Here is a 21,444-nt window from a genome sequence, read left to right as displayed (position 1 = left end):
AAAGATTCTTTAGACGTCAGAAATCCCCTTATGTGTCCAAACATTTTCGCAAAACGGCCGCAAACATTTCAGGTCCATCGTAAACAAACTCTCGCCCGCTAAGTCGCCATTTTGAATTAAAAGCGCGGTTACCAAGTTATTTTTTCAGTTCCCTCCGTGAGGACAACATGTCGCTCTACGATGGAGTGGACATTGATGGTGTACCAATGCAATCAAATGCCACGGAAGGAACAGATATTACCAAGCTTTGTAAGTTATTCTATGAATTATTTTAATTCAAGATGTATTCTTTTGCAGCTGACTGGAAGTTATTGTGTAGCAATTGTAAACACAACTCTGTTGAGCGAAAGTGATTCAGAATTTAATAAATCGTGAGTCATGGTCATACAGCTCGATCTGATGAGTGGAAACTTAAGGACAAAGGCATATATTTTGAACTGCGTATTGGCTGATAAAGAAACCACAGACGCGTTTCAGATGTTCTAGACTGGGAATTAATACAACAAAATCGCGCTGAAAATCCATGCAATCGTTTTGTTTCAATACTGCCATGTTTCTCAACATTCTTAAAGGAACAACATGAAAGTGTGGATCACAATAAACATACCAGTTTTTTAGGAAATAATCCTTTTATTATTCTGTACACTTTTTCATCTGTAGTAGAAATAAACCAAGTAATCAATAATTTTAGAGAGATATGCATGTGATTCTTTGTCATCAATGATGGACTGTCATTTTCTCCATTATTGCATGGGAGGGTTTCTTATTTTGTCAATAGATATCCATTGTGCAAGGCTCCAGCCAATTTTTTTATTCCTTACCATTTCTTTACTTAACAATCAGCTGATTTTGTAAGGAGAATTAAAATTATCATAATTTGTCCATGGGGTGGATGTCTACTGGAATTAGTGTTAAGCCTGAGTATTGGGGAGGGGGAGAATTTCCATCAGAATATGTGGTCAAAATCCCCATCATTTGGCTCAATAATTGAGAAAAATCAGAACAAATCTCTCTACTTTTGCAGATAACATTCCTTTAGGTAACATAATTTGTAGCTGTGTTCAATTTATGAGTGCCCAGCATTTGAAGTTTGCTTGTGAGTTTTTTTTCCAAGATTGCAGGGTAGATCTCATGCTAAAATGGGATTCGGTCTTATTCTTCCTTGCAAGAAATCAAATGTCCCTGTCCTTCCACCCAGACTCTTAGTTCTTTGGGAAAATTCATTACCTAATGAAGGAATTCCATGTTAAATTGCATGCACTAAAAACCGGTATTGCACAAATCACAAAGTGATGAATGCAATATTGGTTTTAAAGTGTGATTTAACTTGGAATTTTCCTTTAATCGTATAATTGAATAAAAAAAAGAAAAAGAAAGAAGACAGCATTACCTATAGTTGTTATTTATATGTAGATGCAAATCAATATGACTTAGCCTTGTTTTCAACTCACAATTCCATGTTAAGTACCTTGCTTTATTGACCAATCAGAATGCGAGATTTTATTGAATAATGTCATTGTATTCCAAGGTTGGGAAAGACAGCAGAGATCAAATGCACCATGTATGCTTGGGGTCTCCCCCCCCCCCTCCCTCAGGTTTAACATAGCTGGGCATTTTTGGTGCATTATAATTATGTTCAACTGATATTAACTTGATGTACATAACAGAAAACTTTCAAAGCTAATTTTTTAGGACAGAAATGCCAGAAAGAAGGGAGAATATTTATTCATCAACTAATCAGATCTCAAGAGTTAAAGGAATAAAATTTCTTGCAGCTGGTTGGTCATCTAGTTACAAACTTCTGCAGACTCAACTACAGAGAAAGAAAGTTGCTCAGACAAGACCAGTATCAACATCTGTAAGTTGTTCAAATACTAACAATTAAAGCCTTTAAAAAAAACTTCTCTTCTATGGGCACAATCTTTGATTCCTCTTTCATGTTCTTAAGTCAAACCAATCAACTGTTTTGGCTACACAGCTTACAATAGGTGGCTGGAAACATTTTTCCTTTACTACCTACATACATAATACTTTATTTGATAAAGTAGGTTAATTGATGGCAGCAAATGCTGATGTGGACCTGCTCTAACAGTGACAAATATCATAAAAATACATGCAAAAGTAGGTGGAAAAAGTATTTTACAGATGAAACACAAATAACTAAATAGCTAAAATAAATTATTATTGTTAAAAATATATAAATGGTAAAATGATATGCGTGAAATAAAGAGTTCATTCACTGTTAAAATCATTGACGTTGCTGTTCATAGCTTTTGGGTTAGAGCCAAATAAAATAAAGGTGAGTTTTAAATGAGGTAAAGCTTGGAAAAGCTTTTAGCTGGGTTGGTAAGCAGTTCCAGACTATACTAGCATGGTGGGTAAAGGAGCCCTGAAGAACTTCTGTCCCAAATAAAGAAATCTTGAAGTTGTGAACAAATTCATTAAGGATTTGACAAGACTGTCACCAGAAACTCTTTGGTCAACAAGTGTGTGAGAATCATTTGAGAGCAAAGGGAAGAAGTTAGTTTTTAGTATTCTGAAGGTAGCTTGTTACAGCATAGGAAAACTGCTTTTAGCCATCTTCAGTCATACAAAAGGTTGTAGGTATTTACTGTTAATAATTACATTTTCGTTGAAGGTTGTTGTTTGTCTTGGAATGCAGTTACTTCTGATGTAAATTTCTATTCTTTGACTAGATTCTGCAAGTCTCCTTAATGCAATTTAAAGTTTCTACTCCTTAATTTTTGAATTTTGATTTAGTGGCTTTGTATTACAGCGAACAAAGGCAGTAAATCAAGTGGTACTGGGCATTAAAAGATCAGCTGAAGATTTAGAGGTATTTAATCCATATTTTGTTAATATCTTTTTATTTTGCTTTAGCTGCATTTACTACACTTTGGAAATATGACCAGGGCGCAGCACTAACGGTAGCCAACTAGCCATAGACCAGTAGAAATTCAGTTTTGGCTAGTCGTTTTTTATTTCCACCAGGCAGTTTGGCTAGTAAACAAACTGAAATTGTTATAGCATCTATGTTATCACTAGCCACTCAGCTAGTAGGTTGCAAAGTTAATGGCGATCCCTGTTGACATAAACAAACATTTGAAATTTGTTTTTTTTTTTTTTAATCTGTAGGATTCCACAGTGTCAGATCTTGATGGTAGAGAAATTCTGGTGAGCTATGAACTGCTCTTACTTCTAAGAAACCATGTTCAGGGACCCTACTGTAGCTTATGGACTTGGTTTTTGCCTGTTTGATTGATGGATATTATTTAATTTATGGATATTGTAAGGAAAAGTTACATTTTAATTATTTCTGGTAGTTGAAGGGTGAAACACAATTTAAAAGATGTAAACTTTCAGTAGCTAGTGAGATCTATTTACTGTCAGTAATTGTTTTAAATACTCTTTGTTTGTTAAAATCATTCGTGAATGCAATGACCTACCTGCCAATGTCATTGAGAACTGATAGGCAACTTGACATGTTTCAAATCTGCTCTTAAATTATACATGCATATTTCTAAGGTTTTTATCCATATTATATTTTATTATAAGCATACATTTTTAAATTTTATTTCTTTGGAAGTTTATTTACATAGGGTTAACCTCTTAAACTTCCTTTTTAGGGTATTATTTGAGTTATTTATTTCTTTAATACCTTAAATAAAGTATGCATGTATTTAGTAGCAGTATCTTTATTTAAACTTGGTAAAAAATCTGCAGTAGAGGGAATAGCTATGTAATTAATATTTACATTATTGATAGATAGATAGATAGATAGATAGATAGATAGATAGGTAGCTTTATTAGGAAGTAAAATCATTGCAGCTTCCGGGCCGGCTGAAATACGACTTACTTTACAATGGGAATAAATTATCTCTTACTCTAAGATAACTACAATAAGAGCCGCAAAGTGTAATCTACAATAAAATACAGTAAGAGAAGTAGCAAAAACCAAAATACAAATAATTAAGATAGCTACTAATAATTAAAACTGTTCGCCATGATAAAGATGTTTTTGGACCTAGTTGTCTTACAAATCGGTAGCTTGAAGTATCTCTGGCTGTGGGTGCGATAGGTGTACTCGTTGCGTGGAGGTTGCGTGGATAAAAACTATCAATATACTGTGGATAAAAACTATCAATATACTGTTTTTACAAGATTGCTGAGTGAGAATCCAATGACTCAAATACATAATTAATTTGCTTTTTAAATTCACCTATTTATCTGATTTCTCTGACATTCTCAGGTAATGAGTTCCAAACTTGTAACTAAAACTGTGTTTTAAGTAATTTCTACACAGCCTTGGCAGTATCAGTTTACAAAGAGAATTACACAAATCATAGGTTGTGCTTCACTCATCAAACAGGTCTCGCAAGTACATTGGAGCTGACTCATTTAGGGATTTAAACATCATTGTTGCTTTTTGTTTCTTTCTCCTTATGTACACTTTTTAATGAATAATAGTACTGATGAAGACAAGTCTTGACTTACACAGGCCCTGCAACAGAGTACTGCCAGTTTCCTTCATTTTGCTTTTCTTCAAACATCTTTATCTGTACGTATGATGCACGATCCTTGGCAGTAGATAGCGCTATTTATGCAATAGCGAAAATCAGACCTGAAAAAAATCAGGCCTGTACGGGATTCGAACCACTGACCTCTGCAATACTAGTGCGGCGCTCTACCAATTGAGCTAACAAGCCAACTAGGAGCAGGCCGTTAAGTTGATTCGTAATAAACCCGTGATGATAAATCAGACACATTGAATAATTATATGAACTTCATATATTCATTGTGTCTGATCTTTATCTATGTATTTGCAAATTTTGATCAAAACTCTGATGGAGTTGTTTAAAATCATTGACTTTTCATTGTTTTGCAAGGATACTGAACTTCAAAAGGTCCCTGAACCTTTTACAGAGACGGAAGCTTCACTTGCTGTTGTAATCGATGAATATGATCCTTTGAGACCAAATGAATATGAATTGGTTAAACAGAAGTTCAGGGAAGAGAAAGAAAATGAGAGAGGAGACAGAGGTGAAAGGTCAGAGAGAACAGACCATCGAGACAGATCGCGAGGTGAACGTGATTATGATAGAGGAGAAAGGTAAGGGGGCACTCGAAACGGTAATGGTTCTCTCTGTGGAGTGGGATGCAGCAGACAATTTTAATGTTGTTGGTTAATTATTCTAGCTTAAAGTGCACCTGACCCTTAAATTTTTTTTTCACCTAAAAAAATCTTCCTGCTTACGTGAGTAGTTCTTCGAAAAATTGTTGGATTTGGTTAAAACCTCATTTTTTTATGCCCTGTTGAAGTCGAGATCCGAATGGACCACGACTGCGAAAATGGGAATCTGGGCAGAGTAGACTTGTGACGTCGCTTCGAGAAGACGCTCAAGATATTCTCAGCCAGTCATCGACGTGCGAAAGCCTTTCTAGCACTAGATTCATTCTGTGGCATATTTGCAACCAATATCGATCTAACCTTGCAAACATAACCAGTGAACTGTGCAAAATGGCGTGAAATACAGATTTTTGGGTTCTCGAAGTGACGTCACATTAGTCGCCAGACTCTTTATCTTTGAAACGCGGTCATGAGTCAAAATGGTGGTGATTTTAATGCGATTCTCTGTACGTCAACGGGGCACAAAAATTTTTGGATTTGACCAAATCCAAAAATTTTTTCGAAGAGATACTCACCAAAGCATGGAGATTTTTTTAAAGGAAAAAAAAATTTAGGGGTAAGGTGCACTTTAAAATTATTTCAAACCAGTTTGAATTGTTTTTCAAGGACTGTGGTTATTCTTCCTTCTACAAAAGAATGAACAAATCCATCCTTTTTAAAATCATTTTGAGAGAAGAACTAACTAATGTGCAATTTTGCTTTAAAGACACAGGGATCGGGAACGTGACAGAGACTATGATCGGGAGAGAGACCGTGACAGGGACCGCGATAGAGACCGTGACAGAGATCGTGACAGAGATCGGGACAGAGACCGGGATCGAGATTACCATAGAGACAGGGGAAGAGACAGAGGAAGACGGAGGGGTGATGATGACGAAAGCCATGGCGGTCAGCCTCCACGCCGAGGATTTCCAGGGGGAGCAGCCATTGCACCACCTCCCTCTCTTATGCAGGATTCAGCATCTGGTAATTAAATCTAGAATATCAAGGGAATAAGAAAAAGTTGTGTGAAATAGTTATGGTATCCAGTGAAAAGCCAGAGTTGCACTTTAATGATTCCAGGCTTAAATGATAGGGGAATAGAAATTTATAAATACCTGTAATTTGAATCTCTTTTTATGAATTATTTTCCGTGCATCCTCTCACTTTACTGTTTATACAGCAGAGGGAAATCTTTCCCCTGTAGTGTCAAAACTTTTGCAACTAAAAAATTTACATGCAGTCCTATATTTAGCAGTCAGCCATGGGGAATTGCCGGATGACCACTTCTACAGGTTGGCTGCTAAACATAGGTTTCAGAGATAAGAAGTATTTGAAAAAGTGATACACAATGTCACCTTATGCCATACTTGACCACTTAATGTACAGAATCTTGTTCAAAACTACTATTTACTCTGATTTTGGAAGAAAGACATGGATTAAAAATTACAAGAAAGATTATTCTTAGTTTTATTTGAGTGGTTGCACTTTCAGTGACCATTCAATACAGGTGGAAAATAAACAAAAAAAAAACAGGCTATTTGGACTCAGTTTGAGGGTGACCGCAACCACTGAATAGAGGTGACCGCTTTGTAGAGGTGAGAATGACAGTAACTTGTGAGAAACAATCCACGGACTTTGACAACCAACTGTTTAATATAAGGTGACTGCTAAATATGGTGCTGCTTAATGTACAGACCACTAAATATGGTGCTGCTTAATGTACAGTAGGTTTGACTTTACTAAGAATAACCAACTCAAGGGAATTTATTTTGGTTGACATTTTGCTGTCCATAACATTTGTGTAGTTTACATTTCCTACCAAGAGGGGCCTTTTAAAAATCCTTTTTTTTATTCACGCAGCGGAACAAGCTGCTCAACAGTGGCCAGTGTCCAGTGGAGCAGACTTTAATTTTCCTCCTGAAAATAAACCAAAAGGCGGAGGCTTTTCTGCCAGGTGAGATTGCAGCAAATTTATCCTCTACAAAAAAGTGACCACTTCATGGAAAACTTCTCTTTTATTTCAATTTATTTCCCATAAATGATATTACTTAAAAGTGTTTGCACAATTTTTAAATGCACATGTTCAAAAATAGCCCATTTTGAACATTGACAGGACAGTGTACACATCATGACTGTAATACGACAATGTAAGAGGACAGTTTGTGTTCCATGTGTGTGTTACTTGATGTATTATTAAATCAGCACCAGCAGTTATATTCGGTAGAGGCGCGGTGGCCTCATGGTTATTGCGCTTGACTCCTGATCGAGTGGTCCAGGTTCGAGCCCTGGCCAGGACATTGTGTTATGTTCTTAGGCAAGACACTTTACTCTCACAGTGCCTCTCTTCACCCAGGTGTATAAATGGGTACCGGCAATTTAATGCTGGGGGGTAACCCTGCAATGGAGTGGCATCCCATCCAGGGGGGAGTGGAAATACTCCTAGTCGCTTCATGCTACAGAAATCGGAGTTAAGCACTGGCCTAATGGAGCACTAGGCTTGTAAACAGACTTTATTTTTTATTATTTTATAGTTATATTCATGAAGATGATTGGTTTCATGTTTGCATAGAAAAAATTTTACTCCCAAATTTTTTTTCTTCGGATCCATTATTTTTTCAAGAACTACAGGTGACAGATATTTTTAAACCAGTATCTAGCAATTGTTTTATCCATTGAATTCTCAAGAATTCTAAGCAGTTTTAGGCAGTAGTAGAAGGTACCACAGGCAATAAATGTTAGCAGTTACCACCTGAAAAGGAAAATACTGTGAAAAAAAGTCAATTCAGGAAGATGTTTAACCATTTGGTGTTTTACTTCTCAAATGTGGTCATAGTGTTGATCAATTCATATGTGAACGTTGTTTTCAAATTTTGTCTGTAATCATACAGGTGACTAATTGACGAATCAGATGTCTCCTTCATGCACATCTGATTTTGTTTATTAAAGATTACATACTAGATTGGACACCACTTAGTAATGACAATAACTGTATTTAAAGTTTTAAATTTATGATAAGTTAAAGACAACAAAAAGGGTGGCTGCACCTTTTGCACCATTTCCAGGTTTCCCAGCCTTAGCAGATGTAGCTGCCAGAATAGAATGAACGATATTTTATTTAAATATTTTGGCTGAGAAGGAATGTATGGTTGCACTGTGAAGTGAAATGTAACATTGTGCAATCTTGTTTTACAGTCCTGTTGCATCTCAGATTATGGCAAAATATGGTTGGAAAGATGGTCAAGGTAACATCTTTGTATTTTTGTTTTGTTTGCTATTTGTTTTTATCGAAATATTTTCACCGTTAGCATGAACTCTACTGTCACTTGCATCATACAACTCCTAGAAATGAGATGAAAAGAATAATATTTGGAAAACAAAGCGATGAGTTTTAAACCCTTTGCATTTAGTAAGATTTGTTAGTTATCAATAGTGAAATTGTCTTCGCAATTTTAATAGACGGCCAAACAGCAAGAAAGTTGTCTGTAGATACTTTCTTACCAGATAAAACATGCAGTTTTTAGGATAGTTTAAATGGAAAAATTTGTAAATCTTAAAAAAAAAAATTGTTTAATTCTGTAGGGTAGAAAAAAAAGAAATTATGTTTCAATATACTCAAATTTGAGAGTCGTTTTGAAGTAGAAAATTGATAGGTCCATTTTTTTTTTTTGATTTTCAGGTTTAGGAAAGCAAGAGCAAGGTATCAACACATGTTTGCAAGTGGAGAAAACCAGCAAGCGAGGCGGAAAAATAATCAACCAAGACAAAGGTTTGTATTTTATTTTATGTCATATCGATTAATTTTCCCAAATTAAAAAAAAAAAATAAAAACATTAAGGATATGGAAATGTTTAGCTAAAGAGAAAATACCTTTCTGATCAACAGAATCAAAAGCTGCGCTGCAAGAAGCAGAACCAGTTACCAGCGTTATGAGGAACCCAAGTAAAGTTGTTGTTTTGAGAGTAAGTAGCGGTATTTCTTTGCTTTTCTTTTTCATTCTTCCCTGTCCCGTCCCTTTAAGTAATTCTTTTGATTTCCGTCTTTTTGTATAATCGAACTTATGAAGAAGTTTCCAATTGAGTGTCGAAAAACCAAAACCAAAGGAAATTTTAGCGACCAATCAGAATAAAGGTTTACATCATCTTTAGCCACTGAAGGCTCAGAGCGAAAACAAGACTGCTTGAAGCGCGGGAAATCGTGAGGGACCAGGTCGTAATTGTTTTTGCATCTGATTGGTCGAGAGGATGGCGTGAGTTTTCTAGACCAATCACAAAACGAAGCTAGGTAAAACTAAAGCAATCCCAGAGTACTTTCGACACTCCGTTGAAAAATGCTCCATTTTGTGGTTTCCTACTTTTCGACACTAATTACGCGTGTCGTAATTTTTAAAACTTTTTTTGGAGTTGAAAATGTTCGTCTTTATTTCAGAATATGGTTGGTCCTGGAGAAGTGGACGAAGAGTTACAACCTGAAGTCGTGGAAGAGTGTAACAAGTATGGAGAAGTTATCAAAGTTGTAATATATGAGGTGGGTGTCGGAGATTAATGGTTGAATTTCCTGTTGGTTGTACACTGTATTCTTATAGTCATGTATTTTAAGAAAGCCACCGAACATTTTAGTCCTTACTCATCCAAAGGATCCGAACTCAAGACCTTCCGATTTTATGATCAAGTACCTGTTTTTGTCCTTCCTTTTCCCACCAATAAAGTAGCTCCATTTTCTGCCTTTAAAAGCACACACAACCCAAAATTCCTCTATTCGCTCCGACGAAGGGCTAGCGCTCGAAACGTCAGCTTTTGTAATCGTTACGGTGGCCAATTTACCATTTCAACTTTGTTGATATATCCAAATTATCTCGATATAAAACGTCAGGAGATTTAACATGATAATTTAATTTTTCAATTAAGCATTGTTAATATTATTATTATCTTTCTCTGTTTCAAACATAACGGATATGTGACATTCATAGATCTAAACTGCGGTTATAGAAACGTGTTTGCACGATCCTCGCAGTAACGAGCACTATTTAAGGCAATAGTGAAAATCAGACCTGAAAAAATTCAGGCCTATATGGGTTTCGAACCACTGACCTCAGCGATACTATTGCAGCGCTCTACCAATTGAGCTAACGAGCCAACTGGGAGCCGGTCATCAAATTAGTCCGACATAAACCCGTAAGATGATAAATCAAACACAACGAATATATGAAATTCATATATCTGAACTGCGGTTATAGAAACGTATTTTGCACGATCCTCCCAGTCGCAGTAAAGAGCACTATTGAGCAATAGTGAACGTCAGACCTGAAAAAATTCAGGTTGGTTCGCTGGAGTTCCGCGAGATTTATGAGGAGAAAATGTGACATCAAACAGCGCATTTTGAAACGTTCCGTCGATGTTTTGCACTTTTTCTGGGCCCCACTCACACAACTGTCATGTATCGCAGATTTTATTTTATTCACGCAAATGACACTTTGAGAGCAATATGACAATTTATAACATATATAGATAGTACGTGCGCTCTCATTGGTCGATAGGTGTGTTCAAATGAGAGTAAGTAAACATGGTTCTGACGTCACGCTTTCTGTGCTTCCTGAGAAATATTTTAGAAAAGCAAGAGAGGACTTGTTTTAATCCCAAAATGGCTTACGGTATATTTCAGAGCTCGTGCACATAATTTATTTATGATACATCAGTAAACATTTGCGCTTTGTTATTGGAAGCTGATGTGAACTGGTGGTGGAAAAAAAATCAAGTTGTTTTCCACACTCGGACTGTGACAGAGGCTGAAACGAATGCCAGGGTATTCATCATAGGGCAAATATTTAAGAGCACTTGAAGTTTAACTGGTGCTCGTCGTGTAGTCCTCTCGAATTAAAACTATTAACAAAATTTAAGAGAAATAATTATTTAACCGTCATTTCTGTGGCTTCCGCAACTTCTGAAGTGTACAACGTGGTCCGATTTAATTTTCAAGCATGACGCGGTATTTTAAAATCAAGATTAGATACATCCATCTGGGGGTTTTTCTCAGTGATTGTGGGGCAAAGGCGGCTGTAGATGAAGAGAAAATGCAAGAAAAGGCATTGGTTCACAGTATATGTATGGAGGAAGATGTCGCAGTATTAAGATGATGACAGTAAATTTAGGGACAAGGAATAAACACTCAAGAGTTTCTTGATTGAGAACACCGCTTGCCTCGGGATTGAGGGACACGCAAATATGGATGGGACCAACCTAAACTCTAGAAGGGTTTCAGATGAAATTGTTGTTTTAAACTTCGCTGAAAATGGTTATTCAGTCCATTCGCCCGTCATTCGGGCAACATAGTAAGCGAGGGCAGGGTATATCGAGTAAAAACATGTTCTTACCAAGCGGAAATGTTTTGTTTATTCACGTGCAATATTCAAATGCACATTAGAAAACTGGTTCAAAACAAGTAGAAAAAAACAATAATCTTAATCAATTACTCCAAGTATGTTTTGGCGAATGATCAAGGTTCGTGGATTTTTTGTCTTTTGACCTCCTCGAAAGAAAAGTGAAAGAGGAAAAAAGTGCTACTGCTATTTACATCGTTTTTGAGTTTTCAGCTTTGCGGGGACAGTAGTTTGTCATTATTCAATTATTCCCCAGTCTGTTATGATATTGAATTGTACTAGTTAAAATCGTTAATTAATTTGAACCCTGTTATATAAGTAGAGATGACGTTATTCTGGGCATGACACAGACATACTCGAAAGAGGAAAAAAAAACGATGCATACTCGAAAGAGGAAAAAAAAACAATGCATACTCGAAAGAGGAAAAAAAAACGATGACCTTTCGATTAAGACTTCGGATGCCTTACCATTGAGATATATAAGACTCGTGACAGGCTAGACTGTTTAACTAATAAGTTCTACTGAATTGTTTTTTAAATGTGAATAAGTTACTTGAGATTCCTGGTGTTTAAGGACACGAAGGACTTTTCACATGAATACGGGCAGTCTTGGATTGCAAACGACAGCAAAACGCCTTGGCTACCTTCTTTACCATCATTCTTACTTCTCTTATCTTCCAGCAGTAAAGAAAGGGATTCAGAGATGAATTTAGATAAATTAAAGTTGCCGTAAACAGCCTAAGGGCATGAATTGTTGTTCCGCTGAGCACTGTATAACTCAATAACGACACAATTATGAAAGGGGCATAGCATGCCACTAAAGTCACTTGCAGCCAGAATATACTGGAAACTATTTTCTTATATTGTGCGATATTCAGTCGAACTCTTTCTTGTATTCTTCGCTTTGGTGATACTTTGGCTTCCCGTGCTCCTCCACTTTTTTCTGTTGCTCCTACTCTAGTACCTCCTTCTTCTACCTCCCTTGCGGTTCTTCCTGCCTTCGTTGTTAGTCGTACTCCATCTTCTCTCCCTCCTGCTTCTTCTTCTTCCTCTTCTGCGATTCTCCCTGCCCCCGTTGTTGCTCTTTCTCCCACTCCTTCTCCTTTGTTTGGCTGTCCTTCCCGTGTGCTGTCTTCTACTTCAGCCCGATTCCACTGTAGTCTCAGGTGGATCTTTACGTAGCAAAACACAGAAGTGACTAAAGATGCCAATCCAGTGACAAAAGCAGCAGTCTCTGAAACCGTTTGACTCCAGACGCGAACCAATCCGCATGAAACAGCTAGCACCCAGCATAAAAGTATAACAGCTTGAGCTCGCTTCAGTGTCACAATCTGTCTGTATCGCAGCTTCAAGAACAGGACAAGAAGTCTGTCGACACTGATGACTGTCGATGTCAAACCAGACACTCCACACAACACAAAACTGGAAATATAAACAATTTTCTCCACGTTACACAAAATATCCAAGTTGGTGTTGCTAAGATCAGTGTGAAGTATTAAAACAGCAACGAAGAGGGGCTGTGAAAAAAGACCCACACAAAGGTCGGTAGTGGCCAGACTTTCAAACAGGAGCTTTGTCACAGGCTGCAGAGAGGAAACTTTATAAAGTGTCCAAAGGATCAGAACGTTGCCTAGAGATGCAGTGAAGGAGAGGGTAATGTTAAACGTTAAGAGAGATGACAGGACGCCAGTTGGTAATTGTGATGATACGCTGGTAAAGTTGGCCATTGGTGCTTACTTTCAAACGTCTGGCCCTGTCTTTCCCTCTCTTGGCAGCAAATGGACCATTTACAGACGATAGCTTTTCGATATAGGAGTCCTGTCGCAGTATTTCCAATGTTAACAGTTTCTAGTATGAGAGCAATCTTCGCAGTAACGAACACTACTTAAGCTGTAGTGAAAATGAGGCCTGAAAAAAAAAAAATTCAGGCCTGTACGGGATTCGAACTTATGACCTCTGCGATGCCGGTGCAGCGCTCTACCAACTGAGCTAACAAGCCAACTGGTAGTTGGTCATTATGTTGGTTCGTAATAAACCCGTGAAGTGATGAGTCAACGTTTGTTAATAGATGAAAGTCATATATTAAACTCCGGCAGTTCTCATTTTCATTATTGCTTAAGTAGTGTTCGTTACTGCGACGATTGCTCTCATAGTCGTTCTTTACCGCAGTTCAATATGTGACTTTCATTTATCAACAAAAGTTAACAGTTTCTACTGGATTAAAAAGGCTTCTCCCGTCGTACGATGTTTCAGATGACAAATGTTGTAGCGTCAATCAGAATTGTTTTTCAACTCTTCCGTGTTTTATCCATATTCTTGACGGTTTTTAATATTCAGTGAGCAGGTGTCGTAATGATTGAAGATGATTTATGATGCAGATTTTCTTTATTATTTTCGTTCGGCAGTGTTTTGAAGATAATTTGGTAATATCAACTAAGTTGAAATTGTTGCGTGTGGGTTTATATGCAGAAAGTGGAGCTACGCTATCGGTGGGAACATGGTGACGAGAAAAACACGAATAAATTAGTAGAACGAAAAGCGTTCGTTGATACCTATGGGGTTAAGAGTTCCGACTTGAAAGAAAAACTTTTGTTCAAGAGTTTTACGGCTTTCCGAGTTACCTGAATGTAAGGAAAGACCGCAGATTGCCATATGTTGCTTAGAATGAATTAGGTAGGTTAAAGTGTCTAGCGACTGGTTTTGATGCGTCCTTGTCGTTCCTTTCTACGTCGCGAAGGTGTTCACGGAATTGGTCACCTAGTCGTCTTCCTGTTTCGCCGATGTATATCTTTTCGTAGTAAGTGCATGTTGTGCCATAGATGACGTTGGTGGAGGTGCACGTGAAGTGATCAGTGACATTAGTGGATCGTTTGGGTCCCGATATTTTCTCAGCGTTGTGAATGAAAGGACAAGTTTTGCATCGTGTACGAGCGCATTTAAAAGTGCCAGGTTGGTCATTAGTTTGTAATGAACTTCTGACCAAAAAATTGCCCATGTTTTTGTCGCGTTTGAATGAAATGAGTGGAGGTTGCGTAAAGACAGTACCAGTCTCTGGATCGTTTTGAAGCAATTTGAAGTTTTTAAGAATAATGGATTTAACTGAGTGGTTGTGAGGGTGAAATGTGAGAGTGAATGGAATGCGGTCGGAATTATCCTTCGGTGACGTGTGTGGTGCTGAATGTCGATCAATGAGTTGGGCGCGGTTGTGACCCGCTTGAACGACAAACAGGGTAACCACGTTTTTCGAAAAACTGGCACATTTTGTCGGTGTTCCGCGAGATTTATCAGGAAGAAATGTGACATCAAACAGCGCATTGTGAAACATTCCATCGATGTTTTTCACTTTTTCTGGACCCCACTTATGATTCACGCAAATGACACTTTAAGAGCAATAGGACAATTTTGAAAATATAAAGATAGTACGCGCACTCTCATTGGTCGATAGGTGTGTTCAGATGATTTATGCAAACACGGTTTTGACCTTACACTTTCTGTGCTTTCGGAGAAATATTTTAGAAAAGCAATGGAAGACTTTTTTAATCCCAAAATGACCTACAGTAGCTCGTGCGCATAATTTATTTATGATACATCAGTAAATCAGTAAACATTTGTGCTTTGTTATTGGAAGCAGATGTGAACTGGTTGTGGAAAAAAAATCAAGTTGTTTTCCACACTTGGACTGTGACAGAGGCTGAAACGAATGCCAGGGTTTTCATTATACAGCAAATATTTCAGAGCACTTGAAGTTTAATTGGTGCTCGTTGTTTAGTCCGCTCGAATTTACCGTGAACGAAATATAAGAGAGATAATTACTTAATCGTCATTTTTGTGGCTTCCGCAACTTTTGAGTCAAGCATGACACGGCATTTTAAAATGAAGATTAGATATAACCATCTGGGGGTTTTTCCTCTTGATTCTGGGGCAAAGTCGGCTGTAGATGAAGAGAAAATGAAAGTAAAGGCATTGGTTCACAGAAGATGTATGGAGGAAGATGTCGTAGTATTGAGATGATGCCAGTAAATTTAGGGGCAAGAAATCAGCAGTTTCTTGATTGAGAACACCGCTTGCCTCGGGATTTAGGGGCGCGTAAATTTGGATGGGACCGACCTAAACTCTAGAAGGGTTTCAGATGAAATTGTTGTTTTAAACTTCACAGAAAACGGTTTATTCAGTCCATTGGCCCGTCATTAGGGCAACATAAGCGTGGGCAGGGTATATCGAGCAAAAACATCTTACCTAACGGAAATGTTTGGTTTCATCACGTGCAATATTCAAATACACCTTAGAAAACTGGTCAAAACAAGTAGAAAAAACAACAATTTTAATCAATTACTGCAAGTATGTTTTGGCGAATGATCAAAGCTCATGGATTTTAGGTCTTTTCACTTCCTCGAAAGAAAAGTGAAAAAGGAAAAACTGCTATTGCTATATACATCGTTTTTGAGTTTTCAGCTCTGCGGGGGTAGTAGTTTGTCAGTATTCAATTATTCCCCAGTCTGTTGTGATATCGAATTGTTGGAGTGGAAATGGTTAATTAATTTGAAGCTTGTTATTTAAGTGAAAGATGACATTATACAGTGAGTGACACAGGCATACGCGAAGGAGGAAAAAAAACGATGACCTTTCGATTAAGACTTCGGATGCCTTACCATTGAGATATATGAGACTCGTGACAGGCTAGACTGTTTAACTAATAAGTTCTGAATTGTTGGAGTGGAAATGGTTAATTAATTTGAAGCCTGTTATTTAAGTGAAAGATGACATTATACAGTGAATGACACAGGCATACTCGAAGGAGGAAAAAAACAACAACAACAACCTTCCGATTAGGACTTCGGATGCCTTACCATTGAGATATATAAGACTCGTGACAGGCTAGGCTGTTTAACTAATAAGTTCTACTGAATTGGTGTCCATAATGTTCGCTGAGTAAACTATATTCTCTACCAGGCTGAAAGATTAAGAAAAAATTAAAATGTTTGAACCAAACGTTTTTTTGGCTGTTTGCCATCATCAGAGTTGAATAAATAATGACCGTCTGCACATACATATATAGAAATACATAAGAGATAGATGTATATGCAGACGATCATTATTTTCAACCCTGATGATGGCAAACAGCCGAAAACGTTTGGTTCAAACATTTTAATTTTTTCTTAATCTTTTAGCCCTGTATAGAATATATTCTACTGAATTGTTGTTCAAATATGAACAAGTTACGTGAGATTCCTGGTGTTTAAGGACACGGAGGACTTCACATAAATACGGGCGACCTTGAATTACAAACGACAGCAAAACGCCATGGCTATGTTCTTTAACGTCATTCTCACCTCTCTGATTTTCCAGCAGTAAAGAAAGGGATTCAGAGACGCATTTAGGTAAATTAAAGTTGCCGTAAACAGCCAAAGGGCATCAATTGTTGTTCCACTGAGCACTTTATATCTCAATAATGACACAATTATGAAAGGAGCATAGCAAGCCACCAAAGTCAAATGCAGCCAGAATATACTGGAAACTATTTTCTTATATTGTACGATATTCAGTCGAACTCCTTGTTGTGTTCTTCGCTTTGGTGATACGTTGATGGCTTCCCGTGCTTCTTCACTGCTTTTTTCTGTTGCTTTTACAGTACTTCCTGCTTCTTTTTCTTCTTTTTCTTCTTCTTGTTCTGCGGTTCTTCCTGTCCTCCTTGTTTTCCCTACTCCAATCTCTCTCGCTCCTGCTTCTTCTTTTTCTTCCTCTTCTTCTTCTTTGACGGCTTTTCCTGCCCCCGTTGTTACTCCAACTCTATTTTCTTCCGCTCTTGCTTCTTCTTCCTCCTCTTCTTCTTCTACGGCCCTTCCTGCCCCCGTTGTTACTCCAACTCCATCTAGTTTCGCTCCTGCTTCTTTTTCTTCTTCTTCTTTTTCTTCTTCTTCTTCCTCTGCGACTCTTCTTGCCCCCGTTGTTGCTCTTGTTCCCACTTCTCTTTTGTTTGACTGTCTTCCCCCTAAGCTGTCTTCTACCTCAGCCCGATTCCGCAGTAGTATCAGGTGGATCTTTACGTAGCAAAACACGGAAGTGATTAAAGATGCTAATCCGGCGACAAAAACAACAATCTCTGAAATCGTTTGACTCCATACACGAACCAATCCGCATGAAACAGCTAGCACCCAGCATAAAAGTATAACAGCTTGAGCTCGCCTCAGTGTCACAATCTGTCTGTATCGCAGCCTCAACAACAGGACAAGAAGTCTGTCGACACTGATGGCTGTTGATGTCAACACAGACACTCCACACAACACATAGCTGGAGATATAAAGAATTTCCTCCACGTAAAACAAAATATCCAAGTTGGTGTTGCTAAGATCAATGTGAAGTATTAAAACAGCAACGAAGAGGGGCTGTGAAAAAAGACCCACACAAAGGTCGGTAGTGGCCAGACATTCAAACAGGAACTTTGTTACAGAATGCAGAGAGGAAACTTTATAAAGTGTCCAAAGGATCAGAACATTGCCTAGAGATGCAGTGAGGGAGAGTGTAATGTTAAACGTTAAGAGGGATGTCAGGACGCCAGTTGGTAATTGTGATGACACGTTGGTGAAGTTGGCCATTGGTGCTTACTTTCAAACGTTTGGCCCTGTCTTACCCTCTCTTGGCAGCAACTGGACCATTTACAGACGGTAGCTTTTCAATATAGGAGTCCTATCGCAGTGTTTTCGATGTGAACAGTTTCTATTGGTTTAAAACGGCTTTTCCCGTCGTATGATGTTTCTGATGACAAATGTTGCAGCGTCAATCAGAATTGTTTTCAACTCTTCCGTATTTTATCCATATTCTTGGTGTTTTTTAATGTTCAGTGAGCAGGTGTCATATTGATTTTATATGATTAATTATGCAGATTTTCTTAATTATTTTCGGTCGGCAATGTTTTGAAGAGCTTCGTCAACGTTCGTGAATTTCTGATCCGTGTGCTTCTTTACCCGTCCTACCCAGGCTCACTCGGTTTTGATTTTGGTCAACGCATGAAACTTTGTAGTTTCTTATTTTGAAAACTTTTTTTCCTTCTTGCTACTTTCTCAACAATAAAGCAATGGCTGAGATGAATACTCAAAGTACTCTGCTGATGTAGCTTACGGGTGCTGAACGAATTTACAAAAGCTATCTCCTCTTTGATGTTTTGTTAAGAGAAACTTTTTAAGTCGAAAAGCTGACAGCTTAAGCAGGGAAAAAAAAAAAAAAAAATAGAAAAATTGTCACATTTGCGCAACCTGGCGGAAGTATGTGTATCATTTGTTGTTAAGGAAGCAGTCATTATTTATCACCTGAGGGGTGGGGTTAGAGAATTTTGTAGGGATCACATGGTTTTCAGGGGGGGAACGGAAGGGGGAATGAGTAGTCGCCAACACAGTATAAAGGGGGGCTATAGGAAATTGACTTCCAGTAAGGGAGGGGGGGGGGATCGTAAGAATATTACAGTCTTAAGATGAGATCAGGTTAATTTTATCTTGACACAGTGCAATCCTCCATTCCCCCCCCCCCCCACCCCAGGGGATAAACAATGACTGGTTCCTGAGCGGTTTTTGTGTCCTCTCTTTTTTTTCAAGTCGTGTTTTGTATCTTTTTTATCAGTTTCCTCAGGGAGTTCAGCCTGACGAGGAATCAGTGCGTATTTTTGTGGAATTTCAGCGAGTTGAGTCTGCGATAAAAGGTATTATAAATGACTGTAATTATATGAAAATAATTTATTTCAACTGCTGCTTAAGAAATGGGTCAGTACAAGAGCGAATACTAACGAAGTAACGAACACTACTGAAGCAGTAGTGAAAATAAAGCGTGGAGAAAAAAAAAAAACAGTCTAGCCCATTTCCAAATTACCTTTGGCCTTTTTTTTTTTTTAAACGAGTCCTGGTGCTCATCCTTTCATATGTTTATAATTTTTCATTCTCATGCAAATTAAACCCATTTTCATACGAATGATTGAGCACTAGGCCTCGTTATGAAAAAGAGGCCACAGGTAATTCGGAAATGGCCTATTGGATTTGGACCCATGGCCTCTGCGATAACAGTGCAGTGTTCTTGAATTTTTTTTAACCCTATTTTCAGTAATGCTTCAGTAGTGTTCATTACTGCCAAGATCGCTGTCATATTCAAAAGGTATTTTACACAATTTTGACTCTAGTATCAAAGTAAACCCATTTCATCGTTTTTCCCAGTCACTGATTTGTCTTGAAAACCTCATGACATGTTTATCCGCTTTTCCTCCGTGCTAGACATCGTTTGCATTTATCCTGTTTGAGTTTTTCATTGGTTCCCTTTTGACGATTTCCTTTGCTTTCATTGGCCGATGATGGGTCGTAGTGACATCGAGCTTTGTTCTTATTGGGGTTTTATCAACTGAGTTGATCATGTACATTGCAATTGGCCACCTTAAAGAGTTTTAAAGCTGACGTTTCGGACACAGCTGAATAATGAAATGCTACGTCAGAGGGTATGCGGTCAACAACGCGGGCTCAAGTCTCCCAGGTCTAAAATTTAGCGAAATTAGCGGAAAATAACAAGGGCTGACTTTTAAAAGCGAGGAACTCTGTTTTCGTCGAAGGCATTTTCCTATTTCCGGAGGTTTTGAGGAGAAAATTAATTTTTAAAAATTTTAAGGGGTTTACCAAGTTTTTGGAGGTTGTTCTGTAAAAGAAAAGCGGCAAGGAAAACGACGCCTCGAAGCAACAGAATAGCAAATCAACCATGCGAACGACTTAAAATCCGAGTTTCCGCGGCAAAACCTAGCGCATGCGTATACGTTATTCAGCTCTGTCGACGTTTCGAGCGTTAGTCGTTCGTCTGATTGGCTGATCTATATCTTTAGCTTTAGTCGTACCACACTCAACCGAAAGCATCTCGGAGGCAGGACTAAAAAATATTGGGCCCTCAAGCTCGGGACCTTTACTTATTTAGACTGATATGACCCACCGAACCAGCAAATTCCTTGCACAGGACTTTGTTAATTGATTTCCCGCTCCAATTTTTATTACAGCTCTCGTGGATCTCAATGGAAGATTTTTTGGCGGTCGAACTGTCAGAGGTGCATTCTTCAACTTGGATAAGTTCAGAAGACTCGATCTAATGGCCGATCTTTAATCCAGAGAAAAGGCCAGATACTCATTTCTGGAACTTGTTTACCAGTCGACACGATTTCAGATGAGAGAAGAAGTCCCACAGGAGAACCAGATACGATTTCATGGAGCAGCCCAAGTGTTATGTCTATTAAATTGACCAAGAATAGAGAACTTTACATGTCTATGTTTGGGAATTGCGAAGAGACTGGGTATCCTAAACGAACTTGGCTATTTTTTCGGTGGAAAAGTCTTTTAGCAGACCCTGTTTTTTTTTGTTTTTTTTTCCTCTTGGTTCATCGCACAAAGCGTGAGGATAAATATCCATAAATGCAATAATTTCTCATATCAGTTACCGTTATATTTTCAGGCAGTTTTTCGATTGAAGCAGGTAGATTTTTCATCGCCTGATGCTTTCCGAACTGACCCAAAAGTATCGGAGAACGAAGTCGAGAACTTTGATCCGACTCTTGCTTCACTCATAAAGACTATAATACTAGTATAATGGAGGGACATAGGAAACGTACTTTTGACCGCGATTGTCGTTCAAAACAGATGGTAGACCCAAACCCGTGTAATTAAAAACGCTTTTTCCTTGTTTGTAGTGTTACTACGCTGTTGTACCCAAATCCCAAAGGTGATTTTCATGTAACTTTGCCCTATAATTTTTATAAATTATCCATCAAACAGGTAGTGAGAATACTCCACCTTACTAGGTAGTAGTTCTTTTTCTGATCTAACACCAAACTGTGGTAACTACTCTGCAAAAAAGTGTTGCAGCTGGAAGGATTGAGGGAAAGATCTACTGA

General features: G+C 38.0%; 3 protein-coding genes across 3 annotated transcripts; 1 reads left to right on the top strand and 2 right to left on the bottom strand.

Moving 5' to 3' along the window:
• Positions 1-87: 87 nt before the first annotated feature.
• Positions 88-21,258, top strand: LOC111340894 (uncharacterized). Its single transcript, XM_088759665.1, has 13 exons — positions 88-249; positions 1,776-1,858; positions 2,777-2,836; positions 3,136-3,174; positions 4,887-5,110; positions 5,895-6,154; positions 7,031-7,124; positions 8,363-8,412; positions 8,847-8,936; positions 9,053-9,129; positions 9,596-9,694; positions 19,155-19,233; positions 20,557-21,258. The coding sequence occupies exons 1-13, from the start codon at positions 168-170 to the stop codon at positions 20,658-20,660; spliced, it is 1,341 nt and encodes a 446-aa protein (XP_088615791.1). The 5' UTR covers positions 88-167; the 3' UTR covers positions 20,661-21,258.
• On the bottom strand, positions 11,539-13,847 carry LOC148731585 (uncharacterized). The gene has a single exon (XM_088759667.1). The coding sequence runs from the start codon at positions 13,268-13,270 to the stop codon at positions 12,113-12,115; it is 1,158 nt and encodes a 385-aa protein (XP_088615793.1). The 5' UTR covers positions 13,271-13,847; the 3' UTR covers positions 11,539-12,112.
• LOC148731584 (uncharacterized) lies at positions 16,252-18,350 on the bottom strand. Its single transcript, XM_088759666.1, has one exon. The coding sequence runs from the start codon at positions 18,134-18,136 to the stop codon at positions 16,823-16,825; it is 1,314 nt and encodes a 437-aa protein (XP_088615792.1). The 5' UTR covers positions 18,137-18,350; the 3' UTR covers positions 16,252-16,822.
• Positions 21,259-21,444: the final 186 nt, after the last annotated feature.

This window comes from Stylophora pistillata, chromosome 5, assembly GCF_964205215.1.
Source record: "Stylophora pistillata chromosome 5, jaStyPist1.2, whole genome shotgun sequence".
Lineage (NCBI taxonomy): Eukaryota > Metazoa > Cnidaria > Anthozoa > Scleractinia > Pocilloporidae > Stylophora > Stylophora pistillata.
Note: the sequence above shows the minus strand (reverse complement) of the source record. Positions and strands in the feature narration are given on the sequence as shown.

Coding starts and splice junctions, on each gene's coding strand:
- LOC111340894 (XM_088759665.1), top strand. CDS start 168: ATGTCGCTCTACGATGGAGTGGACATTGATGGTGTACCAATGCAATCA. Junction 1,859..2,776: donor CAAGACCAGTATCAACATCT/GTAAGTTGTTCA, acceptor TTTGTATTACAG/CGAACAAAGGCAGTAAATCA. Junction 3,175..4,886: donor TTGATGGTAGAGAAATTCTG/GTGAGCTATGAA, acceptor TTGTTTTGCAAG/GATACTGAACTTCAAAAGGT.
- LOC148731585 (XM_088759667.1), bottom strand. CDS start 13,270: ATGGCCAACTTTACCAGCGTATCATCACAATTACCAACTGGCGTCCTG.
- LOC148731584 (XM_088759666.1), bottom strand. CDS start 18,136: ATGGCCAACTTCACCAACGTGTCATCACAATTACCAACTGGCGTCCTG.